General features: G+C 42.5%; 1 protein-coding gene across 1 annotated transcript in view; it reads left to right on the top strand.

Annotated features, from left to right (window-relative positions):
* Positions 1 to 606: 606 nt before the first annotated feature.
* Positions 607 to 27,915, top strand: part of STAC (SH3 and cysteine rich domain) — a 152,016-nt gene continuing 124,707 nt past the window's right edge. Inside the window, exon 1 of the mRNA XM_059387945.1 lies at positions 607 to 909. Coding sequence (XP_059243928.1) covers positions 799 to 909 — 111 coding nt within the window. The 5' untranslated portion in view covers positions 607 to 798. The remainder of the gene's footprint in view (positions 910 to 27,915) is intronic.

Here is a 27,915-nt window from a genome sequence, read left to right as displayed (position 1 = left end):
ATTTATAGTTCAACGACTTAAAGCAAATTACTTAGCTTCCCTAGAACCTCAGTTTTCTCGTCTATAAAATGTGAGTGATGCTACCCAGCCCAAGAGGTTGGCCTTGAGGATTAAATAAGGTTAAAAAAAAAAAAGTCTAGAGGGCTGAGACAAAAAGCACACAACAAAATGAGGACACAGCCTCTTTGCATTTCGCCTCTGCTTTAGTCCAAGGCTGAATGGGGGAGCGTGGAGTGCCTTCAAGCAGGGGAACCCCAGCTCTCCCCGCTCTCCATCACTGAACCCTATAAATAACTTAGCTAAGTCACCGTCTCCCTTGGAGTCGCTGTTCCTTAGGGTGCGGAATGACGGTGGTGTTGCAGGTGGTCCCTCCGGGCTGAATTCTTCCCGGGTTTTGTCTGCCTTCCACTACCCCTCCTGGGGCACCCCCTAGCTCGGGTCGGCGCGCGCGCGAAGCGGGGCTGCAGGACCCCTCAGCCGCGGCCCCCACCCCTCCCCCCACGCCCTGCCTCCCGGCGGCTGCCGCTCAGCCCCGCCCCGCCCCGCCCCGCCCGGCCGCCCCGCCTCCCCCGCGGCCGGCTAGCGCTCCCGCCGGCTGCCAGTCCCGCCAGTGCGCTGGCCGGCGAGGGGCGGCGGGAGTGCGGGACGGGCGTGCGCACAGGCGGAGTCCAGGGAGGGCGCGTGGGCGGCTGGGAGAGGATGGGAATCCCTGGGACCCGCGGCTGAGTTAGCCCGAGCGGCGGGAAGGCCAGCCTCGCTGTTCCACCGGGAGCCCAACACCGTTCCCGCGCCGCCAGGATGATCCCCCCGAGCGGCGCCCGCCAGGACGGCGTGGACGGGCTGCCCAAGGAGGCGCCGAGCGCCGAGCAGCCGCCCTCTCCTGCATCCACGAGCAGCCAGGAATCCAAGGTACCGCGCACACTTGCCCCAAGAAAACATGAACTCACTCCTGCCCTCTCGGTCCGCCTTCGTTTCCCCGGAACCGGCGCCGACGCCGGCGGGAGACATACCCTTAGTACCCTCAGGGCTCCCCGGAGACTAGAATGTCGGGTAGGACTCGCTGTAACGCTGCTGGACCACGTCGTGTGGACCCAGCCTCCTGCCCACGCAGACCCGAGGCTGCGCTGGCTTCTCCCCGCAAGCACACGCTGGTTGGTGCGCCCTGACTGCAAGCTCAGAGACCGCTTTCCTGGGTGCTTGGTGGCTTGGTGGTTCTGTGCTTTCAGCCAGCAGGTGCCCCAAAGCACGTGGAGGTGTTCTGCTGCTTCTGAAGGATGAAGTATGATAGCGAGGGATTCGCCTTCAGAAAAGCTAGGGCACTTGTGGCCAGTAGAGGGGTGTTTGTGTCACAGGGGTCCCCGAGACTCTGTTTAATTTAAGGGCTTACCCCTAACTTCTAACTTCGGAAAAGCTAAGCGAAAGGAAAAAGCCGCGTTCGTGGGAAAGTTGAGGTTCCTCTTGTGGAAGTTAATACTTGGAGAACTTACACTTGCTTTTTATGAGTTACACTAACACACATACACAAAGCCAGCCCCGCAGCACTGTGCCACCGTTCCACTTCCTCTGAAACTCTCGTGGGGGCCAGGCACATGTTTGGAAATCTTGGAAGAGGAGCAAGTAAAATGTGGACGTCAGCAGTGACATGTCAAATAGCATCTTAGCCTGGAGTGAAAATCCTAAGATGGAGTTTGTGGTTATATGGATTTCTTTAAGTGCAGGGTTCCTGGTTCTTTATACAGATCTTCTGGTGAATCCCCCAGGCATCTTTGGAATTCTGGGCGGTTCCTGTAGGGAAGGGGTATGCCGGTTTGGAGGGCAGGGCAGATGGGACCAAAAGAAGGCCCATCCCTCTCTCCCTTTAGGTACATCCTTAAAAGCCATTGACAAATCTGCAGGATCAAAATCACAGCCAGGTGGCTCTTGGTTTAAGTGCTGCTGGGCACTATACACATCTCAGCCTCTGGAAGTTAGCCACCAAAGAGAGCTTTGCATTATCTTTATCTTTTTTCCCCCTGATAAATGTCTGATCTGGGGCATGTGTGTGTCAACTTTTCTGAAACTCGGTTGGAAATAGGGGCACAAGACCCTCCTTCCAACGTCACTGTGAAGAATAGGTAAAACGACCCATTGCAGTGCAAAGACTCAATCTGTGTTTATCCTTTTCCTTCCTGGGATCAAGGGGCTCCACCCCACTACAGATACCCATTCCAAAGCTGTTTCATAACCTGCACACACATACTTACCACCTCTCTTTTGACTGGAAGTTTCTGGGTGTCTCATGATTGTCTATCATTGAGCATCAGCCACCCAAGGGGTATGGGTTAGGGGCCATTTCAAAGATGGTCTCATAGACTGTAAATGAATGCAGCAAAACTCAAGAGTGAAACCGGTACTAAACTTTTTGAATCAGGCCTGTTGCTCTGCAGTAGGTGTGTTCTGGAAGGGGCTTAGCATTTGCGTACACCACGGCATGGTTTAAACACACTATATGGGTTTGCTATTTATAGATATCCTGATGCAAATTCTTTGGCAGAGCAAAAACTACATATGTAATACCCATAATTATCCACTGATTTCTCTGACTAGGCTTTCAAATTTGTACATGCCAATTTTTCTCCAAGTGGGCTACACACCTGAAGGGCATGTTTATGTTCTGAAATTTGTCATGGCTTTGGTGTTCTTTATCAGTGGGGATGGCTCAGGGGTGACAGGGGATGGGCCATGAACGCCAAGAAATTGAATGCAAAATAGTGTGCCCGAATGTGAATTTTTATGGTGTGGCACTGGTGATGTTCTCAAAGGGGTCCAACCCCCTCAAAAAAAGCTTAGCTGCTGGCATGGAGGAACACGTGGTAATGGAGCTGGAGGGCATGAAACAGGAGCAGAAGAAGGTTCTATTTATTCTTCACTAGGGGTGCCGTATCTGAATGTTCACTGCCATTTTTAGGGATTTTCTGCCCTGAAGATGAGAGCATAGAAAGGAAAGCATGAACAAGGTAATAGTAGTCGTTTCACCTCGCTCTGATCGACAGTCTGTTTATGAACCTTCCACATGGGTTAGGCCTCTCTGGGCATTAAACTTTCGCAAGAAAGATTTTTAAAATTACCTTCTAAAAGACTTTTCTTCTCTGATTATAAGGGTAGCAAAATATTCTTTGTAAAAATTTGAAAAGCCCAGATAAAAATAAAGGAAAAAGAAATAACCCATTGGCTCACAATCCAAGGCAACGACTGATAACATTTTGATCTATATCGTACATCTTTTTTTTAAGATCTATTTTTATATTTACACAGTTGAAAGAACTCTGGTCAGCATCTACTGAATGTGTACTCTATGTCAGGTACAATTTGATTCTTCACAATAACCCAATGAGGGAGATTGCCTGTTTCTTTGATTTTATGAATAAGGATGCAGAAGCTCAGAAAGGTTGGGCGACTTGCCCAAGATCATACAGCTAGTTGAGTGACACAACCAGGGCAGAGTGCTGGGCAGCAGAGCTACGGAGCCCAGCCCCCCACCACATCTATCCGTCATGCTGTGTACTCTTTCACTTGCTCCTCGTTCCCATCATATCCTAACCACATAGCTCCCATGCCACTCAAAGTCATTTACAGCAGTATTTTCGTCTTCTCTTAAGAAATCTTTGAAAACGAGTTGAGCTGCATGTGAAATGATTAAAGACCAATTTTTGTCGAGCTCTCTGGTTTGGTTTTGCTACTCTTCCTCCAAAAACAGACTTATGCAGATAATTAAATGTAATGTCACAGAAATATCTGGAAAAGGAGACCAGAATAAACCCTTTAGAACAGAGAGTCCATTAGAAGTGAAAGAGGATGGTTCCGTGCCCTGAGCCCGTAGCATGTTTCTGGAAGTCCATTTCCTTTTCAGGTTCTTTGGAATGCAACATCATGGCTTAATGGAGTTGGAAACATGAGCCATCATCTGCTCGGAGTATTTTTTAAATCAGGGATAATTTTTGTTGTGTAAATTTATTTTAGTATGGAAAATTTCAACAGTCACGAAAGTAGAGGAAACAGTATAAAGAACTGTCGTGGAACTAATTACCTGCCTTCCCCAGTGACCAATTCTTGGGTGATCTTGTTGCATCTGTTATTTCTGTTACCACCACCATCCCTCCCCAGATACACTGGATCATTTGAAAGCAAATTCCAGGCATCAGTTCATTTCATCCAGAAATATTTCAGGTTGCCTCTCTAAAAGATAAGGGCTTTTTTAGTGAGCATGACTGCAGTTCCCTTATCACATGTACCAGGTGTTTTCATAAAGGGTTAGTGTGTTCTTTGGGGGTCCACAAACAGTCTTTGGAAGAGGCATGCACAACCAGAATCCGCTTTCATAATTGTGCAGTTATGCACAGAGGTCCATCACCTGGGGAAAAGATAAACAGCTTGTAGGAGATCAGTCAAGTACCTAGAGCCCTCAAAGTTTGCTGAAATGTCTTCTCTTTTCTCTCTTGAGGAAATCAAAGCCAAGAGAGAGACAACGACTTGCCTAAAATCACCCAGATTGTTAGTGTTGTTTAAGAACACTCTTTTGGGGTGCCTGGGTGGGTCAGTGGGTTAAAGCCTCTGCCTTCTGCTCAGGTCATGATCCCAGGGTCCTGGAATCGAGCCCCCGTAGGCTATCTGCTCAGTGGGGAGCCTGCTTCCTCCTCTCTCTCTCTGCCTGCCTCTCTGCCTCCTTGTGATCTCTGTCTGTCAAATAAATAAATAAAATCTTAAAAAAAAAAAAAAAAAAAAGAAGAACACTCTCTTGGACCTTGGATACCCCAGGACAATACAATTTCCTCAGAGCATATGCCTGTGAACCGAAGTAGTAATGTGGTTTATGTGGTTTTCTTTTTCATAAAATTAGTTGAAGTGAAAGAATGTGAAAACCACTGATGAACCTCACCCCTCTATCTTTCCACTAACTGTTCCAGAAAGACCACAACCTCATTTGTTTTTTAAGTATAGAGACTGTTGAATACTAAGAAAAATGTCATGTTTCAGCATCCCTTATTTCAATGAATATCCCTTCTCCTACTGACTTACTGACAGCATAGAACTCTAACTAAGGTCTAATAGGAAGGTTTTGTGTGGATACCCTTTGACATCACTTATATGACCCAAGATGCTGTGGAGAGATTATAGGTTTCCAGGCCAAACAGAGAAGAATTGAGATCTTTTCTTATTATTTGCCCTATGACTCTGGGCCAGTTGTCTAGCCTCATTGAGTCTCAGATTCCTAATCTCTAGAATGGGGATGCTAATACCCAGTTGACATGGGTTTTTTGTAAAGCCTATAACCTAGTATGTCGTAAGCATATATGGGCATATAACGTTATTTACTTTCCCTTCCTGCTTCACATTAGATGGCTTCTATTCCTAGTCAACCCCACATGTCATCACTGGAATCATTTCAGTAACCCAAACTGATGTTCCAGTAGTATAACTGGATTTGCCTCCTTTTGGACCTTACTTGTGCTGTTGAACATAAGTTTTCGCCTTAGCTGTTTTGCACTCCCAACAAAGATAAGCCATTGACTTACCAGCCTATGGCTTCAATTTTGGAAGAGGGATATAAGCCACCCCATAGCCCATAGGAGCCATGGACCAAGGAGTCCCCTCCTTCCTTCTAACCACAATATGTGAGGGAATAATTTGTAATTAGTCTCTCTTCTTCCCCTTCCTATTTACCATTCAGTCCAAAGGAATAGCTCTGGCAATAGTGACCAGCTGTTGACTTCCATGTTACCAAATAATCTTAAGCATTTCTCAGATGCAGCTGGTTTTACAATAGTAGCTATGTTTTTACTGAGTTATTGTCATAATTATAAAAATAACAAGTATTCACTGTAGAAAACTGGAAGACAAAAATATAAAGAAGAATTTCTTTATCACACAACAACCTGGAGATAAGGATGGTTACGTTTCTTGCTGTATTTCTTTCATTTACATTTCCTTTATGCATGCACACACACCCTTGAAACAAAATTGGAACAGCGTATATACATAAATGCATGTTGTACTTTTTCTTCCACTTGATGTTATGCAGTTTCCTTATACTCTTAGATAATCAATAACATGAATATTCAAAATGGTATAATATTCTACTTTGTTGTTACACCAGATCTATCCCAGAAGTCCCTTCTGACTGCATATTTAGATTCTTTCTTACTGTTTACATATTTTAAAATATTAAAATTTATGTCTTGCTACATAAACCTTTTATTATATTTCTGACTAGTTTCATGGAAAGTAGAATAGCTGGGTCCAGTTATAAATACTTCTAGGGTCCTTTATTCTCATTGACACAGTGCCCTGAAGAAATATTATACCATCGCTTTTTACTTCTTAGCAAAGTTTGACTGAAATATGACATCATACCAAAAAAGACACACATTTCAAGATTCCAGCTTAATGAATTTTACAGAATATAAACTTTTTATCTGTCTGCAGCCAATGTAAAATCAAGAAATAGGATGTTACCAGCACCCCAGAATCTCCCTCAGACCCATTTCTATTTCTTCCTTCCCAAAGATAAATAATATCCTGACTTCTAACAACATATATTAATCTCAGTTATTTGAACTTTTTGTAAATGGAGCATATACTGTATATTCTTTTATGCCTGGCTTCTTTCACTTTGTATGTTATGAAAGTCATCTATGCCATTGCAAGTAGCACTAGTTTTTCCTTTTTCATTGCTGTATAGCATTCCACTATATGAATAGTTCACTATTGATCTACTCTTCTGATGATGGACATCTGGATTGTTTCTTGGATTTGGCGGCTATAAGTGGTACTGCTGTGATCATTTTTATGTATATCCTTTGTGGCACATCTTTTGGGTGTATACCTAGGAACAACATTGCTAGGTTGTGGGGCATATGTATAGATACTGTCAGCTTTCCAAAGCAGCTGTACCAATTCATACTCCCACTAATGGTTGTTATGCTGTGTTATGTTATGGTTGTTAAGCTTTTCTATGTTCTATTCATGAAATCTTTGCTTACCCCAAAGACATGAAGGTATTCTTCTATATTATTTCCTAGAAATGCTGTTTTGCCTTTCACACATAGATTTATAATCCATTTAGAATCACTGTTTTGGTATGGTGTGAGGTACGGGTCAAGATTCAGGATTGCACTGCTGCCTTTGCTCTTCTAATAACATATACCACTCAAGAGTGTTTGCTTCTGGGATGCCTGGGTGGCTCAGTCAGTTAAGTGTCTGCCTTCGGCTCAGGTCATGATCCCAATGTCCTGGGGTGGAGTCCCAGGGAGTGCTTAGCAGGGAGTCTGCTTCTTCCTCTCCCTCTACCTGCTTCTGCCCCTGCTTGTGTTCATGCTTTCTCTTTCTCTCTCTATCTCTCTGACAAATAAATAAATAAAAATCTTTAAAACACACACACACACACACACACACACACACACACACACAAAGAAAGAAAGAATGTTTTCTTCTGCAGGTATCCCAGGGCATCACTAGCTGAGAATTTAATTTTATATTACTTTTTCGGTTTGGAGGTTCCCAAGCCAAATTGTGTTTTATAAATTTGAGCCTTAAATCTATGTGAAGGCAGATCTGTAATTCTGATCTGTAAATATGTAGATCTGAATTCTCAGTAAATATGGATATATGTATGTATATATTCTGCTTTATGACTATGTTAAGATTTCTTTATCATGAACCTGCGTTGGTGAGAAATTTGTTTCTAGTTCATTCTTTCTTTCTTTTTCAAGTCTCTTTTATATTTAGGCATCAAAATCCAACCACCCTAGTTTTTTTTTTAATTTGTGGTAAAATATACATAATTTATTATTTACCATTTTTACCATTTTTAATTGTACATTTCTGTGACATTAAATACATTCTCATTGTTATGCAACTATCACCATCATCCATCTCCAGAACTTTCGCATCTTCCCAAACTGAAACTCTGTCCCCATTAAAGAGTTATTCCCCATCTCCTTTTGCCTCCAACCCCTGACATCACCATTCTACTTTCTGATTCTCTAAATTTGACTTCTCTAGCTACCTCATCTCAGAAGAATTCCGTGATATTCATCCCTTTGTGATTGGCTTATTTCCCTTAATGTAAATCTTCAAAGTTCATTCATGTCTTGGTATGTGTCAGAATTCCCTTCCTTTTGAAAAGCTAAATAATATTCCATTATATAGATATATCACATTTTTGGAGCTAAGAAATTTTGCTATATTTTCAATAGGATAATATTTGATATCATTCATAATTTATTATTTTTTATTTTCTCACTCTCTGAACTTCTTTCCCAGTTACACTAATTCACTTACCATCAAGGGACATTTGGGTTGCTTCCATCTTTTGGCTATTATGAATAGTGCTGTTATGAACTTAGGTATGCAAATGTCGGTTCAATCCCTGCTTTTATTTCTCTCAGGTATATGGCATGAAATATGATTGCTATATTATATGGCAATTCTTTTTTAATTTTTTGAGGAATCATCATATTGCTTTCCCCACTGGCTGCACCATTTTAGATACACATCAACAATAAACAAGGGTTCTAATTTCTTTACATCCTCTCCAACACTTCGTATTTTCTGTTTTTTTGTTTTGTTTTGGTTTTGGTTTTTTGTTTTTATTCAAATGGGTGTTCAGTGGTATCTTATCGTGGTTTTTATTTTGTATTTCCCAAATGATCAGTTGAGCATCATTTCATGTGCTTATTGGCCATTGGTATATCTTCTTTGGAGAGATGTCCGTTCAAGGCCTTTGCCCATTTTTTAATCAGATTGCTTGGGTTTTTTGGTTAAGTTGTAGTTTCATAGTCTTTTAAATCAGAACATTTGAAGGACAAAGATATATGGAATTTTTCTTATTGTTTTAATTACATTTATTTACACAAGGATTATTTTTATGTTTTAAAAATATTTGTCTTTTTTCTTTTGCATATTATCTGATTGTATTATCTGTCCTTGTCCATTTTAATAGAACATTCATCCATTTCCTATTGATTTTTTAAAAACTTCTTTATAAATATTAAAACCATGGTCTTTCATATATGTTGTTAACCTTTGATCTTTCATATCATAACCATGATCTTTCATATATGTTGTTAACCCACACTGAAACTTGCTTTTTTGATTTTATGACATTTTCAGTATGAAGATTTCTTTTGTCATGTTGTTAGGTGTCTCAGATTTATTTAGCTATGGCTTCTTTTTTCCATTTATATTTAGAAAGGTCTTTGCCACCCTGGAAGCAGATAAATAATAGATCTTTAATAAATACTTGTTACTTTTATCACCTTAATCCATCTGGCTTTTTTGGTGTTGTGGTATGGGAGAACTCTAATTTTTCTTCCCAATGATTACTGAGTATTTCTAAAACCATTTATTGAATAATTCATTCTTTTTTCACTGACTTGAAATGTTACACTTATTATGTAATAAATGCTAATATGTACTAGGTTCTCCTTTAGAGTCATCTGTTATATTCTAATGATTTTGCATGTATTACTCTACAGTACTTTGGCATGATTACTATAACCTTTTAATCATTGTAGCTTTTTAATAGATAATTGGTAATACAAGTACCTTCTTGGGAGTTTTATTTATTTAGCTGCACACATTTCTCTTTTTCTACCAAGTTATAAAAATGATATTTTGGAACTCCTTGCATGAAACTTTTAAGATCATCTCAGTGAAATCTTTACTAGTAATGGGGTATCTTATCCAGGAACATAGTATGTATCGTTAGGTATTGACATGCCTTTTATGACCCTCATAAACACTTGAGAGTTTTCCTCAAATCCTTTCTGCCCGATTCTATGTTAGCTATTGTCTGGGTGTTTTATACTCTGGGTTGCACTTATAAACCATCTCTTTTATATTTTCTGATTGCTGAGAGCTGATATACAGGACATTTGTTTTATATTAATTTTATAACCTAAGATCTTTCATATTCCATTTCTTATTCATCAATAAAGAAATACAGTCTTGCTTAGTAGCTCAAAGCATGGGCTCTGGAGTCAAAAATAGCTGTGTTCACATCCACAGTACCACTCTGGGACGCCACTTAATACGCTTCCCTGTCCTTGGGTTTTCCTGAGCTTCACTGTTCTTTCTGTAAAGTGAACATAATAATGCCCTTCTGTAACACTGTCATTAGGATTACATTAATTAGTGGATGCTAAGTGCTTAACACAGTGCCTGGCACATAATAAGTAAATGTGAGCTATCATTACCAGATTATCATAATATCTGCAATAATAATTTCACCTCTCTAAATATAATTCTCATTTTGGGAGGTAGTAGATTAGGGTACGTTTGGAACAGGGGCTTGCTTACTGCACTCCCAAAATACGGTAAATGTTAGTGGAGGTATTGAGCTAACGACTGGCTTACTTTAAATGCCACACTGTTTTGCCGTAACTGTATGCCTTCTGTAAGTGTGCATTGTACAGTGTTGGATGCTAAGGAGTGGCCTTAGCGCTCTTGTTTATCAACCCATTGTGGAAGCCACTGCAAATTTATACACTCAGCCTGAGAAACATAAGGTGGTGCCTTGCAAAGGAGGTCCTTAAGACCTCCTTCTCTACAAATTCCAGACTTCCCACTCATGTTCACAATTAAACTGAGACAGTCTTTCTTGTGTTAAGATGGGTAATGTTCTTAGCTTACTGAAAATTTCCATCAGGAATGGATGTGGAATGGTTTCAAATGACTTTGGCAAGTATCAAGGTAATCGTGTGATTTCTTTTCTTTTTTATTTATTTTTTGTCCTTTGGCCTCTTTATGTGATGGATTATATTTATAGATAGCCTAATATTAAACCCTTCTTACATTCCTGGAAAAGGTCCTACTTGGCCATGAGGATTTTCTTTTAATAAACTGCTAGGATTTGATTGCCAATACTTTATTATATTTTACATGTATATACATAAGGGAGATTATTCTGTAATAGTTACTTTGTGTTCTTGGTCAGATTTTATTTTTAAGGATATGCCAAGTTTTAAAAAAACAATTTGGAAAGATTTCTATAGAAGCTTTCATTTGTTTTGTTTTTGTTTTTTCCATGGAGCAATTTGTAGAACCCAGATCCCCTCTTTTAATGTTTGGTGTGGGGGAACCTCCAATAATATCTAGACCTAACACCTATTTCAAAATACATTTTGAGAACATTTCTTTGATTTTATTATTCTATTCTTTTTTTAACAAATTGGCATGATTCAGATTTGTTAATTTGTATTTTTCCATAAAATTATTCATTTCCTTTAAATCTTACTAAAATTTATAATAACATGGGTTATTATAAAACAGCTCCAGACCTTCCTTCAGTCTCTTCCCATTCTCACTTTCTCTAGTGGGGTCCCATGTGTGCACACCCCGTTTTGTAGTTCTCTGTATTTGTATAGCATTAGTCCCTTACATCTGGGAATCAGAAGAGTTAAACACCAGTGCTCTCCCCCTTAAATCTCTCACTCCATTGATTCCCTTCCTACTGCTGGAACAATTCCTCTCTGGTCCTTTGAGCTATCACTTTCTCCTCCAGTGGCCACTCAAATGTTGGTCTTCTCCAGCCTCCTTGTGTCAGGCCTCAGCTCTTCTCACTCTCCATAATCTCTCTACATCTCTACTGGGACATGTTACCTATTTTAATTTCACCCACCAGCCTATAACTTCTGAATCTGAATCCAACACAACTCTGAGCTCTAGACTGATCTATCCAGCTGCTTTTTGGACCACCTGACTTGAGGTCATCCATGCCTTTTAAATTCAGCCTATTCTCAACCAAACCCATCATGCTTGCTCAACTCAAGTGCCAATCCAGGTCTTCATGTGTTCTCATCCATTGGTGAGCAAAATCCCTCAAGTCAACTAAGCCAGAAAACCAGAAGTTATCCTTGATGACCCCCAGGGGGCCAGAGCAGAGAGGTAGCTTGGCAGCAGGTGGACGAGGGACAAAATGTCTGTCAGCCCCCAGAGGGTGCTTCACTGATCTGAAAATGCAACTTGCCCATGATGGCTTTTGGTAATAGCCTCATAGCTGATGTTCCAGTTTGCATGTTTTCCTCATGTCTGACAGCAGCTGTGACCACAGCATAGACGACTGAGTTCAGACACAAAAGAAGGGGGCAAGAGGAGGGATCCAGAACACCCTGGGCTCCCAGGAATGCCACCATTTTTGCCCTCAAAACCAACATGAGGGAAAGTAGCAAAAAGAGATACTAGAAATCCATGTGCCCCTGGAAGGGCCTCCCCTCCATCTCCAACACTCTCAGTTTTATCAGAACAGGGCAACATGGAGAACTTGGAAAAGAATCCCAGCAACCCCTTTCCCCAGTAATGTTGGTCACCAAAAGAAGCACAAGATGGCGGAACCCTGTCCTCTCACAGCGCACCCTCCACACAAGTCTGCACATCTGCTAATCCAGCCTGTCTACCACCCTCCCCAGGGTCAGCATTCCCATTTCTACCTTCTGCAGCTCACTCTTCAGCAAAATCTCAGGCAGTGGCTCTTGTCTTCTTCCCTGGGCCTGATAGTTGGGGAGGCACCTTCAGTACTGCTTCCAGACTCTGTCTCTCCTCCTCTGAAACTCACAGTTTTAAAACCCATGTGCTCAGGCTCCTCCTCCCACCACCAGCATCCCCAGTCAGCTGCCAACCCCAGTGGGTCTCTCTGTTCCCCACCATGACAGAGCCATGCCCTCTCTCGCTCATTCCAACATCACTCCTACTCTGATTGTTGGTGACATTCATACACTGCAGATGACTCTGCTAAATACCCTGGCTTCTGTAGCCCTTAAGCTTTTCTCCTCCTAAGGTCTTGTCTTCCATTTTCTTGCACCTCACCACCCACTTCCATGATCCTTCCCAGGACTTTGTCTGAGTAGTGGTTGTATCATCTCTAGAATCTCCCTTGCAAGCTTCCCATTCTGGGACCACCATCTGGCATCTTTCCATCTGATTCTTTCTGACACCTCTACTCCAAGAATATTTCAACTGCACCCGAATATAAAATCCATTAACTGGGGAGCATACCACCTTTCCTTGTCCCCCCACCCACATTAGGTTCTCAAATTCCTTTTTGTCATGATTGTATTTCCTCCCTTGCAAACACCTCAAACTCCCTTGCCCTTCTGTGCCTTTTTTCAGAATCACCTAGAGAAACTTTAGCTCTGCCTAAAGGCAGTTTCCCATCTACTCCATACCCACACTTCTGGAGAAAGTAGAGAAGACAGATAATAAACAAGGTGAAAACATGTATATATTTCAGGCAGTGATAAAGCCACTTAGAGGAGAACAGTGTGGAAGCAGGGAGCATAAGGAGCTATTTTACTTCTATGATCAAGGAAGGATTCTATGAAAAAGTGACTTGAGTCAGAGACTGGAATGGAGTGAGGGTATGAACTGTCATTTCAAGTTCGAAGATAAGAAGGGAGTCGGGGGAATATCTGGGCAAAGCCCCAAAGTGGAAATAAGTTTGCATTGCTGAGGAGCAACAAGAAGTATTCAGTGCTTGTTGAGTCCAGAAAGTGAGACTCACCTCTGAAGAGTCCAAGCACTAGAACTATGCCATCCAGCCATTAACCATGTGTGTCTACTTAAGTTTATATTTATATTAAAATTTAAAGTTTAGTTTCTTGGTTATACTAGCCACATTTCAAGTACTTATAATCATCTGTGGCTAGTGGTTACTACATTAAACACCATAGACCATTATTCTCATTGTAGAACACTCTTAGACAGCACCAGCTAAACCCTATGGACTTTCCATGGCGGTGCTAAGGAATCTGGATTTTGCTCTAAGTCTGAGAGGCCACCACTTAAGAAAGTCCAGGAGGAAATGGATCTGGACAGTACATGGTTTACACTTTACCAAGATTTCTATGGCTACTCCCTATAGTAGAACTACAGCATATCAATAATTGATGTAAGGAGGCCAGTTAGAAAGCTGTGGTGGTCCAGATTAGGGAGAACAGTGTGTTAGACCAGGTATTAGTTAGTGAAATAGTTAAGGAGTGATGAGTTTCAGGATATATTTTGAGAGTAGAATCCATGAGATTTGCTATGAATACAGCACAAGGTATGAGGGAGAAAGAAGAACCAGTGGTGCTTCCTAAAAAGTGAGAAGGGAGGAGCACAACATTTTATGATCCGCGAAGCCCTGTGCAAACATGACTGGGTAGTAGTCACAGTAAACTTCAAAAATATGGGGCATGAATTTAATCTTGTGGATGACCTTTCAAAGATGGAGGCAATATGATTGGCTTGACTGATTCTGCATACAAGGATGTTGATGGGGTCAGATTAACATCTTAGAAGCAGGGCAGAGGGAATCAGATTTGAAGAGTGAAGATGAGAGGTGCCATTAATGTTGCCTCAGTAAAGTGAAAGATGGATTGGCATGGAGAGAACCTAAACCAGGGAGATGGGCAATCTAGGCCTGAGAAAATGCAGAGGAGAAATAGGAAAAGAGGAAAGAGCAAGAATGGGAGGACTTTCAAAGTCAAGGGAAAGTGCCTGGTTGCTCCAGAGAGAGCTGTCCTCACAGACTTGCACGGGGTTGGAGGCTGGGTTCACCCAGGAGGACCCTTACACAGTCAGAGACTCAACAGTCAGAACAAATAGCCAGAATAATTGAGTAGCAGTTCCACAATCAGAGCCAGAAACATGGAGATGGGGAGCATCCCAAAGTGTGGGATTAGCAGGCAAGAGAGCATAGAGCTGATGCTAACAGTGAAGAAAATCAGACACAGGATGGAATGAGGTCCAGAGTCATTGAGAATCAAGATTGTGAACCTCACTGCTTCACTGAAGCTCCACTCTGGTGCCTGGGCCATGGAGGGTATCAGACAACCATCAGTTGTGAAGTTGGGTGTTAGTCACCGTGATCTACATTCATATTTCATCATATGACAAGACAATCACCACAGTATACAATGGAATATGACTCAACCATCAGAAAGGATGAATACCCACCATTTGCATCGACGTGGATGGAACTGGAGGAGATTATGCTGAGTGAAACAAGTCAAGCAGAAAAAGACAATTATCATATGGTTTCATTCATATGCAGAATATAAGGAACAGCATGGAGGACCACGGGGAAGGGAGGGAAAACTGAAGGGGGGGGAATTAGAGGAGGAGAGGAACCATGAGAGACTGTCGACTCCGGGAAACAATCTGAGGGTTTCAGAGGGGAGGGGAGGGGGTTGGGTGAGCCCAGTGATGGGTATTGAGGAGGTTACGTGTTGTAATGAGCACTGGGTACTATCCAGAAATAATGAATCATGAAACACTACATCAAAAACTAATGATGTACTAAATGGTGACTAACATAACATTAAAAAAAAAAAAAATGAATACCACAAGGGCCAGAGTCATCCAACAAGAAAATACTTTGATTTTTTACTTCCATAAGCATGGGCCATCTTGATATAAAACTAAAAGCCAGGTGAGGGGCAAGGAGATAGACCTTGTATTCGAGAAATTTCCTTCAGTCAGGGAGTCTTTCTGGTAAATAATCGTTATTATCTCTGGAATAGAAAAATCTCCCTGATTATAGTTTCAGCAGAAGCCTATTTCTACCCTTCCCCATTAATCTTACCTCTAAAAGCTCAGTGGACGTCTCCACCCTGAAGTTGAATAAGATTAACAAGATTTTTCGACTGGTTTCTTCATCATCTTTTTAGAAGATATGAAACCAAAGTTTCTTCAAGTGGGGTACAGGTGACATAGATATATGTACAGAAACCAATTATAAATTATATCTCTGCTAATTGAATGAAATTTGAGATGAAGTTTCTTGGAAAAAGAACACCAAAAAATCATATGATACACATGCAATCTTTTAAATTCTATTTCCTATTGAAAAAGGCTAGGGATGACTTTCTGATAACATTACTACTGTTATGCAAAGTTAGTTACTACTTTTTGTTCCAGAAACATTTTCTTGGAGCTCAATATTTTGGGAGAATTGTGTTCCTTCCATCTCAAAGCAGCACCAGGAAATCTTAACCAGGCATGGACGCTCAGGAAAAGAGTCATTCTGGAGAGTCAAGCCTTCCTTATAACAGAGAACATGTCCTCTGATGTGCCAAGCATTTCCCAGTTGAGAATTTTGCTTGCAAATCTTTCCGTAATCTGGTTCACATTTCCCTGCCTTCACAAGGAGAATATGACACATGAAATTTCATTCACATAGAACAGAGCTGCAAATGCTTTGTAAATTTCAAAGCAATTATATTGTTTTTGCAATTTACTTTGCCTAATTACTCAGGATTACCATTTTAAACAGCAGCTATTGAACTTTATGCAGATAGCAGAGGTTTTTTTCCTTGTACCAACAACTCCACACTGCTGTGCTCTCCTGGATCTTGTGTCTAATTCTAACATTTTTCTAACTCTTCCTTCCACAAGACCATTTCTCTCTGCAGACTACTTTGAGGCTTTTAACGTGCTTCTTCTAATTTGCTTTTGTATTAGAAGCTAAATCATCAAACTAGTTGGAATCACATTTTCCTTAGAATGGAAACTGAACCTAATGGACTACCAGGGAAGTAAATAAAGGGTTTTTAATTTTTAGGGTTTTTTGTTTTTGTTTTGTTTTTGCTTTTTACTTAGTGATTGGTCTGGAAGTTCATCAGGCTTTGCTTACATATCCAGGTTCTTGGCTACACTTTCTCTAAGTCAGTTGCCGAATTTCTAATATGTTTGCTCTTTCTGAATCCTTGTTCAAAGGGCAAACTGGTATCCATTTGTTTCATCAACACATTTTTACTGGATACTTTGTATGTTGGTCAATTTCTCTGTGATTGTCCTTGGTGGACCCGATATTCCAGTTAAAACATTTGGAAAGAAAATTCCTAAATATAAGGTTTCATTATTGTCAATTTCTTTGGAATGGATTTTTTCTAACTTCTATATTAGAATGTATCCCTTCTATTCAGCTATATAGCCTATAAGTGACATGATCAAGATAAATATTCCATGAATAAGTTACATGAGGCAAAAGCAAAAGAGTAAAAGAAAAAACATCCAGCTTGCAAAATTTAAACATGCAGTTATGGTTCTTCTGATGAATATAAGGAGGAACACAATATAAATTCAGGAGGTTTCATGTCAGATCATGACTCAACCCACTAGAGCCCCTCAAACCATTGACTGTGCGGATTCTTGCTGTGAATGATCTTTTTTCCAGAAGGAATAACTTCAGTCTAGTTCTAGAATTTCATGGCTTTTATGAACTTGTTTGAGAAAGCAGTGCGCACTATTTCATATGTGACTGACTTGTTCGTCAAAGTTCTTTGGCAAAGCTGGCAAAGTTCTTTTCATAGACTGCTGATAGGATGACTTCGGCAGAGAGAAGGAAAAAAAAAAGCCTAATTTCATAAATCATAGGGTCAAAGATGGCAGACATTGTAAACTTATAAGTCAGGAACCAAGAACAAAATGCCAGGACCTCCAGCTTCATGGCAGGATAATTCCTTTTTTTTTTTTTTTAAGATTTTTATTTATTTGACAGACAGATCACAAGTAGGCAGAGATGGAGGCAGAGAGAGAGGAGGAAGCAGGCTCCCCACTGAGCGGAGAGCCCGATGCGGGGCTCGATGCCAGGACCCTGGGATCATGACCTGAGCCAAAGGCTGAGGCTTTAACCCACTGAGCCACCCAGGCGCCCCAGGACAATTCCTTATTCTTAATTGGACCTTCACTTGTAAGTCTGGCGACAACCCATTTGGACAGCAACACAGGGAGCCTAAATCTCTTTAGAGTCTTAAAGCCCGTGCATCTGGCTCCCAGGCTCTGGGAAGCAGCTGTGAGACGGACAGAGGTCCATTAGAAGACATGGCTTTCTCTTCCCAATGGTAAGACTCACCATCTTGGACCAGCTCAGAGGAAGCCTGCTTCCAGCTCATAAAGTTGCTATAGCTGCTGAAGTTACCAAGTTTCTTTTTCCTTATTCCCTTAACTTTTACCATAATTTGGGGTCTCCAAAAGATCCATGAGGTTCAGAAGCGTAATTTATTGTTTTTATTTCTTTTTTAGGGGGGTGACACAGAGGGAGAGGGAGAGAGAGAATCTGAAGCAGGCTCCACGCCCGGGACGCCTGGGTGGCTCAGTTGGTTAAGCAGGCTCCACGCCCAAGGCAAAGCCCAATACAGGGCTCCATGTCATGCCCCTGAGATCACAACCTGAGCTGAAATCAAGAGACGATTGCTCAACTGATGGAGCCCCCCAGAAGCATGTAATTTATTGAGGCACACTCTCAGGAAAAACCTACAAGGAGAAAGGAAACAGGAAAGGGCAGAAGACAGAGCTGAAGAAGAATGTAGCCTAAAGTGAAGTCTTCCCTGACCCACAGTGGGGCTCTCAAACACAAGAGCTGTCCCTGCCTTTACAGCAATAGGACAGGACTGTTTTACTCAGTATCAGTCAGTCTTTGGCCCAAAGTGGAGGTGGGGGGTGGGTGTGGGTGCTTGCATAGTCTCCCAGGGGAGACAGTTCCCATTAGCTGAGGCCAATTCTCAAAAGAGAAGAGCCCTCTGCAAACTAAAGCAGCTGTGAGATGGGTGCAGCAGCCCCAGCAGAAAGGACCTGGGTGGGGTACCAATGGCACCTGCCAGCTCAGCTCTCTACCTGTACAATTTCAGCCAGGGCAGTCATTTCCCTCTTTCATGCTTCATATAATTAGGAATTTTGCTAACGTTTTTGCTCAAAAAAGAGTGCTGAATTTGAAAGAAGTCTGATAGACACCCAGTGGAAGCCTATGAGAGATGTTGGCTATGGGAACTGGTTGCTCACTCCCTAACGCAATACGCATCCTGTAGCAGGAGAGTAAGCCAGGGATCTCGGCAGGGATGTGCCCTGATGGAGTCTTGCATCCCGTGCCCCAGGAAGAAACAACATTTTAAGGTGAAGTATGCCATTTGTTGATATTCCAGTTGGCCAATTTGAAGTGCAGAAATGGCTAGAGGACAGGTGGCCCAGGTGCCTTTCTTCTCCGAGACCACATTGGTGATCTTATCCTCTAATATGGGCATCCGTTAGCCTTGGGATAAAGACCTCTTGAGAAACTGGCCAATATGGGGTAACCAATTTAAGACTCTGGGAAAGATTTTCATGAAGTTGATTCACACATTGGCAGGTTTGTAGACAAGTTCTTCCAACTGACTTTGGAGTCATGGATGAACTGAAGTCCTACCCAGAATCAGTGCCTGGACAGTCCGCCTGGATGGTGTCTCTAGGTATAGTGGGTTTGAGCAGCCGCTGTCAGTTCGCTGCCCCACACAGCCCCACACAACATAGAAGCACTCATTCTCAAGTGCTTTGGGCAGGACTGTTTGGGGAGAGGGATAAAGGGAAAGGAGGGGCTTGTTGTGCTTTAAGAGGGGTGTGAGATAATGCTCAGGTCTATGGGTGTAAGGCAACACAGTAACTGTGACTGCCCATTGGAAGCTCTCAAGCTCCAGACCCAGAACCAGACACTGTCTGTTCATCATCTCCTCCCTGCAAGGTAGGCGATTTCCCAATCTGATGGATGATAAGTCGCTGGTGTCAAATTTGGGTCATCTGACTCCGTACCTGGGCTACCATGTTCCAGATTCAGATAGAAAATAGAGAGGTAAATAGATACAGAAATAGGAGTATATAAATAGATATTTATCTATTATAATAGCTGTTCATCTGCTGTGAAATGACTATTTGCCCATGTGTTATATAACTATTTGAGAATGTTACTGGGTGACTTTGAACCCCAGACCATAGAAAATATAATGTGGAAAGAGCATCCAAGATCATCACAGAAAAATCTGATGATTTTAGGGTTGGGGAGACTGAGGCCCAGAGTGGTTGAATTCTTCTCTCACTTCCACAACAGTCACTACAGCCCAAAGCCACAGAACAGGCCATCTAGGCATTCACATTGGGTTAGGAAGCCTTATGAATACCTCCAAAGAACACCAGAGAGCAGTGAGTTACAAACATCATGTGCACCAGAGTGACCTGAGGAAGGGGGCTATGAAAAAACAGAATACTAGATCCTATGCCCAGAATTTCTGGTTTGGTGGGTCTGGGATAAGGCTTAAGATTTTGCAGTTCAAACGCATGACACTGTGAGCACAGAGATACTCTGAGAACTAGTTCCACTGATGTAACTAGCTACTCCGCATGCTTGTGTACTGTGCTCTACAGACATCACCCTGGCTGTAATTATACAGAGTTGTTCTCTTGACTCAAGATGGGCTGCCTGTATGCAGGGTCTCCAGCCATAGCCTCTCTCAACCCACAGAGAGCCAGAATTCATTCCGCTGGCAGGAGGGAAGCCCCAGGATCATGCTGGGTTGACCCAGCCTCTCCCGACCTCCCATACTCACTGCCTCCCTCCCCAACTGTGGACATGGATAAAGAAGGCAGAGGGGGTTAGCTGCATAGGACTGAATTTAACCTGAAACCTCCAAACGGGTGCGTTCCTTTTGAAACAAGCAGGGAATCAAGCCTCTAAGGTTTCTATCCCTCCATTTTGGAGTCATATTAGCATGTGAAAAACAGTCTCCCTCCCTTCTGGAAATAGAGGAACAGATGGCCCACTGAAGGTTCGTGAAGGAGGCAGGGGAACCTCCCAGCTATGTGTTTCCTTGGCAGGGATTTCGCATCCAAGTCCACGCACAGCATGAGCCTGCTTCCCAGCATACTCATAGAGGGGGTGTGTGTGTGTGTTTTCTTTTATGCTCAAAAAATACTTTTAAAGTCATAAACAAAAAGGTAGTAAGGTGTATCACTTCAGAATCTGACAGAGAGTGGTACCTTAAGAACCCGGACAGAAAAGAGCACGTGTGTCGGACCGGAGCTAGAGTCCAAGCTGCTGCAGGGAACCCAAGGCAGCCTGCAGGGACTGCTTCAGGGACGTGAATAGAAAGGGAGCTGGGCGAGGGGCAGCCACAGCCAGGTGCAGGACTCCAGACCTGCTGCCTCTAGGCACCTGAGCACCTGCTCCCTCTGTCCGCCAGGAGGGCAGCAGGACGGATTCTTCCGTGCATCGTATCACAGCGAGCAAAGCCAGCCACATAAGGGGTCTAGCGCAAAAATGAAAGCAGGAGCTGCTTGTTCAGACGTTATGAAGAATTTTAAGACAGCAACAGGAGAGTACGAAACCCTCCTAAGTGCAGACCCTGCACGACCACACACTGGCCCTGCAGCAGAAGCTTGGCGGGGTCAAGGGAGGAGCACAGACTTTTTTCCCTAGGACTTGCTGTGCAAGGCCATACATGCATAGCCTTTCATTTGTCCTCATTTTACAGATGAGGGAACTGCAGATGCCCAGGCTTGGGAAAGGGAACCGGCTGGTCTGGAGGCGTGTGGCTGCTCCAGGCCTCCCCTAAAATTCATCCCCAGTTCTGGCACTAAGTCCCAGTTGGCTGGCTGGTTTGTTGGCTTTTGCTTTTGCCACACCCACTTTCTTAAAGCAGTAATGGGTTGTAGGGGAAGCTCTTACATCTGTTTTCAAATGTTATTCCCCACAAAGCCAAAGTAAACATTTCGTATAGTTTTTCTTAATGAATAAACTGATGAGCGAATTGTACAGATCCGGGTTTAATTAAAAACGACAGCGACAGCAATAATAATAGTGGGAACACAGGAAAAGAAGAGAAAGGAACGGAAGAGAGAAACAGAGGGGGAAAGAGTGAGTAAGAAAAGGGGAGAGAGGGCCAGAAGGAGGAAGCTGGCATGTACCCACCTTCCACGATTTGCCATTCCCCATGCCTTGTTTCATTGAATCCTCACAACAACCACCCCAAACAGACCTTGTTTCAATGCCACCTTACAGATGAGACCCTTACAGCAGTTGGTCAACTTGCCTGAGCTCTCGGCCCCCCTCCACTACCCCCGCAGTCCACGTGAAGCTAATGGCCCACGGGCCATGTGTCCTATGTCTGTGAGTCTCACGGTGCCTGACTAGTGGCCTGTCTGCACTTGCCCTCCAGCAATGTGCAGCAAAGTCACATTCGTGCAAACAATAATGGCAGGTACCGTTCGCTGAGCCCTGTTTCTGATTGCCGGCTATTCACCGGGTCCTTTGAATCCTGTTCATAATCTTCAAAACAGTTCCCGTGTCGTAGGTTCATAGGTGACCCAACGGAGACTGAGAAGGTAACATGTCCAGGCAAATGGTGGGCCCTGCTTTAAATGTCATTCAAGACTCATCATTTTGAAACTGGGCCAGGTGTAGGTGTTTCATTTTCTTTCCTTGCAAAATCCCATCGGTGTGGCAGGAAAGGTATGTGAAAAGATGACATAGAGAAGAGTGTGGGACAACCAGAAAAGATAACATTTGTGAAGACACTGTGGAAGATTGAAGCAGAAAGCATTGAGGAAATGGAGAAACCAGATGAGAGATAACAGTTGCCCGAAGCAGGTTGTCAAGTTGGTAGTTACAGACCTGAGCACAGATGTTCCCAGCAGAGCCCTGGAGACTGAGTCAGCAGGTGCAAAGAGCAGGAGTGGTCTCAGCAGGGCCCCAGCTAAGCCACAGCACAGAGGACCCATTATTTCTCATTTCCCAAGGATTCAAAGAGCTAGAAACATAGCCTCCCAGCTGGGGTGAACACCTCAGGAGTTCTGTCTAAATAACCCAAAGCATTAGCCTGGGATGTCACCCAGAATGGATTCGGGGGCCATGCAGAGGAGCAGAGCCCAAGATAATTCCAGACTTCAAATATCATAACTGCAAGAAAATGACAAGAGAGAGCTCCATCCAGGAATAAAATATACAAAGGCCTTCAATCCTCAAAGTAGAACCCACCATACATTGACTTTGGTGGGAGTCTCCATCCTGCCTGCTTAATCCCCACCCATGTATCTTAAAGTAGAGGCTACCTGTCAGTATCCCTGAGTCAGGCAGAATCAGGGCACCACACCACAGCTACCCATATAATCAAGCTCGTTCTTCAGCCGTAGGGATGAACAGACAGCCGAAGCACGAACAAGAAGGACCAATGTACACTAACCCAGAGAAATGAGAGATAACACAAGGATTATGGCTGTGAAAACTTTCCATTTGGTATCTTCAGAGAGATTCAGATATATTGTGATCATATCAAAAGAACAGGTTTCTAGTACAAAGAAAATCAATGAATAGGAATCAATTTTTTTGGAAAAATACAATTTCCAAAGTAAATTAAAAAAAAATAAAAACAACGCAAGGTCTCAGAAGTAGAATAAACAAAGGTGAAGACTGAATCAGTAAGATGGAAGATAATGTCATCTCCCAAAAAATACAACAAAAGAAAGGTAATTTATAAAAGAAAAGTCTCATATTGAGAGTGGAAACGAGACCAACCAGTCATTGCCCGTGAGAGAGGGCAGCTGAAATGGAGTTGAGGAGATAATTAAAGAAAAGGATAGAGAAGGGGAAAAAAAAAGAAAAAATATTGAAAAGGAAAAGGAAAATGAATAGAAAGTTAAATAAAAGAAGATTAGGTTTATATTTTGAAATCAAAAGGCCCCAATAAAGGCTGGGCATTACAAGTATTTCTCTCATAACCAAGAAGAATATACCCCAAAAAAGCAAGGGCAGTGAAACACAAATAAATATATAATCCCTTTCTTTGATAGAAAAGAGGAGAAAATTGCCTGGACTCTACTGGTGCAGAATCAACTGGAATTGCTGATTATCAAAAAGATCCCTAGTAAGCTGGGATTTATTTACCTGTTGAAGAGTATCTACCAGAGAACTGTAGCAATCACCCCATGAATGCCTTTAAAGTAAGGGATGCAGTCATGCCTGTGTTATTCAGCATTGCTCTGGAAGTTCCAGGATGGGAGACATAAGCAAGAATAAGTATTAGAAGCAAAGAGACAGGTGCCTGGGTGGCTCAGTGGGTTAAGCCTCTGCCTTCAGCTCAGGTCATGATCTCAGGGTCTCGGGCTCTCTGCTCAGTGGGGGGCCTGCTTCCCCGCCGCCCCTGCCCCCGCTTCTCTGCCTACTTGTTCTCTCTCTCTCTGTCAAATAAATAAATAAAATCTTTTTTAAAAAAGTGAAGAGACAAAGTCGCTATTACTAAGCAGTTGATAAGAAAGTCTATCTGTTCAAAATAATCAGTGAAACTTCTATAACTCACAGGAGAATTTGGTATGCTACAAGCTCAAAATCAAAATGGGAAATCCATTTGTTTTCTTCGAACCAGCAATAACAACTATGCCAAACCTAGGAATATGTTTAGCAAGAAATATGTTATCCAGTGTGAGGAACATGCAAGCATTATAGAAAGACAAATGTTATTTAAATAAATGAAAGGACATGACATTGTTTCAATGAGAAGACTCAATGTTGTAAAGATGTCAGTCCAACTCAAGTTAGTTCCAATCATATAAAAACAGGACTTTTTTAAAAAATGGCAATGAGAAATTCCATTCCACTATCCTTCTTGGGGTATTAGTTGCAGGTTGCTTAAACTCTCTTAGGCACCATCTCTTCACTTGTAGTATTGGGATCATAATGAAACCTACTTCAAAGAGTAATTGTGAGAATTAAATGAGTAACACATATAAACACTTTAGCACTGTGCTCGACCCACAGCAGACCCATGAAATTAGTTAGTTTTAATAATATTACTAAGTGCACCTGTGCATTTGTATATGCAAATATGCATGTGGTAATGTTCATTTCAGCAGTAATAGTTGTTTTAGCAGTGTTTACAACAGCAAAAACTAGGACAGCCCCAAATTGCCATCAATTTTATAATGATTAAATACAACACACTGAATCCATAACATGGAAAAGCATTTGTAAAGTTGATGACATACATGTCTGATCCGACATGGAAAAAGCAAGTCACAGAACAAAGTGTGTAGGATAATCCATGAGTTTTTAAAATATTGAAATAATAGATCAATAGATGATAGATGTTTTTAAGTACAAGTACATACTAGTAAGTTCTCAGAAATTGTTCTGGGATGCACACCAAACTTTTGCCGTTCTGAGATCTTGTTTGGTGGAATATTAAAAATGGTGATAAAAATTACATAAAGTGATTTTCTTTCTTTATTATAAACACCCTTATTAGGGGAGATATATTTCAAGAGCCCAGTGGATACCTGAAACTGTGGGTAGTACCAAACCCTTTATATGCTATATTTTTTCTATACATACCTATCTATGACCAGATTTAATTTATAAACTAGGCACAGTAAGAGAGTAATAATAATATCTGACAATAAGCTTGAGCAGTCATTGCGATTTGTTAGGATGAAAGTTATGTGGGTGTGGTCTGTCTCTCTCAAAATTTCTTGTTGGCCTGTACTCACCCTTCTTCATGTGATAACGTGAGGTGATAAAATACCTACACAGGGGGAGTTGAAGTGAGAATGACGTAGGCACTGCCACACAGCGTTAGGCTACTGTTGACCTTCTGAGGATCAGTCAGTGGGAGGAACATCTGCTTCTGGACCACAGGGGGCTGAGACCATGGAAAGCAACACCCTGAATTAGGGGGGCTACTGTATAGCCATATTATTTGAAATTTTTTTAAGATCAACTGTTGTTTATTTTTTAAGACTATGAAATAGGAAAGCACAGATGGTTTTTTAAGGGTCTTGTTAGGCTTTAGGAGGTCTTGGTGCCAGGCCCTTTCCTTCCTTAACCCCCAAAAGGCAAGCCCTTCCAGCCACACTCTTTTCCTTCTGGCTTCTCTGCATTCTGATCTGAGCTTGCTGTCCCTGACCCGTGGTGTCACTCTCCAAGCCCCAGACTTACACTGTGTCCTCTGAGATCTGGAAGCCTGGGGACCATACTTCTACTGTGAGGGTCTTTGGATTTCCTCCATCGGGTGACTCCCTGAGGCCAGATATGCCCCAAGATATGCCCCTCTCCTTGGAGAGTGCTCCAGGCATCATACCCTTGACCTAATGGTCAGAAGGTAGAGAAGGGCCCTGCAGACACCTGGGGCTGCTTCTTGGCAGTTACTCCCGCCTCCGATGTAAACCTGCTTTTCGAAGCCTTACGTGATCTAACTCCTGTCCCTCCTCTCCTCAGATTCAGCTAATTCCTTAGCCACACATCACATCCCTGCAACAATGAACCACATCTGATTCCTGGAATCCATCATGAGTCTCTTGTTTCCGTATCTTTGCCCATGCTTGGCCTTCTTCGTTTCTCCTGCAACCCCTCTCCCTACTCACCTGCTTACCACTGCCTCCTGCACACAGACTCTGAGAGATGGAGAATCACCTGCAGGAAGTTTCCTGAGAGGCATACTTGAGGACAGCTCCTGGAAGAGACTGGAAAGCAGGAGTGAGCAGAAGGGGGTGTTCAGCATCAGTGCAGTGACAACAAAGGCCTCGGCCACCTCCTCGGGGAGCTCTGGAGCTAGGGTGGCCCATCACGGCTATTCCGAGTTGAGCAAAGAGTGTGGGGGCTCTACCCTCTTGTGCATCAGCCATGCCTCAGAGGGGAAGGAAGGCCCCTCCATGAGGGAGATCCCTCCCCTGAGAGCCTGCAGTCAGCCGTGTCCCAACAGCAGGGGGATGAGGCAGCTAACCAGGCCATCCATGCCCCACAGCTGCTCACCAGACCAGGGTCCGCCCATGACAGCCCACAGGCCAAATCTAGCCCACTGCTGTTTTTGTAAGTAAAATGTTACTGAAACACATCCGTGCTCATTCATTTACGTATTGTCTACGGTCACTTCACACTGTATCCCCGAGTAGCTGTGACAGATATCCTACGGCCCCCACAGTCCAAAGTGGTTATTAAATGGCTCTTGACAGAAGGAGTTTACCAACCCCCATTCTTTATCTTGCTCCTCACACCCTATCTGATGCCTAGAGACAGAATTTTGGATGAAGGACAAACAAATCCATGGATGGGTGAGTGATTCAGGTGGCCTTGAGTTTGATTCTCTGCTGCACCATTCAAAAGCTGTGACCTTTGGCCCATTGTTTAACCTAAGTCTCAAGTTTCACATGCAGAAGATGAGATTGACATTACTTCCTTTTCAGGGTTATGGTGAACACTAAGTAAGAAGGCACACCTGGATTACAAGCACAGTACCTGGTATATACTCTGTGTTCACTTAAATGAGAGCCATCAGGTGTGTTCAGAAAGCGTTATGACATTTTTTAAAAGCCTGGAATCCTTCTAGGGTAGAGTAGACGTTAATGTGTTTATTTCATTAAATAAATAAATAAATAGATAGATAGATAAATAAATAAATAAATATTTTTTCAGAAATAAAATCTAAAATCCTTAGCACCTGCCAGAAATGCAGAAACTTTTCTGCTCCATAAAGGTGACAGACCATGCTGATGATTCTCAGAGGTATCACGCTTTATGTATCTGGCCCAGATCATAATTAATTGGAGCAAACTAGAACCCAAAAATGAAAAGGAATGTAGTTTGGAGGTGACAGCTAGTAAATCGTAGCTGTTCAGAATTCCGTTTCATTAGCAGGTAGAACCACGCTGCAGACCAGCCCCAGGAGACAGTCCCCATGACGAGACTTCCAGAGGAGACAGTCCCTAAACATTTGATGGGGGTTTTATTGCCTTTCTGTGAGCAACCTTGTTAATATCATCATATTTAGATAATGGAGCAGTACTAGCTGTTATAAACCCCCAAAGCTTAGTGGTGTAACATAAAAAATAAGTTCATTTCTCGCTCATCCACAAGTCCAAAGTGGGCATATTTGTTTCTATTGCTGCATAACAAAATACCACAAATTCAGCAGCTTAAAACAATATACAGGTTCTGTGGGTCACAAGTGTATTATATAATAATAGGGCTCCTATTAACATATAGGAGGTAGTTAAGATAGGGCTTAACATCTTAGCAGAACAAAACTGAGGGGTTGGCCAGCTCTGTCATCTGAGGCCCAGGGTCCTCTTCCAAGCTCACTTACTGTTGGAAAAATTCAGTTCCTTACA

This window comes from Mustela nigripes, chromosome 2 (genome assembly GCF_022355385.1).
Source record: "Mustela nigripes isolate SB6536 chromosome 2, MUSNIG.SB6536, whole genome shotgun sequence".
Taxonomy (NCBI): domain Eukaryota; kingdom Metazoa; phylum Chordata; class Mammalia; order Carnivora; family Mustelidae; genus Mustela; species Mustela nigripes.
The sequence above is the reverse complement of the archived record's forward strand: the minus strand, read 5'-3'. Positions and strand labels throughout refer to the sequence as shown.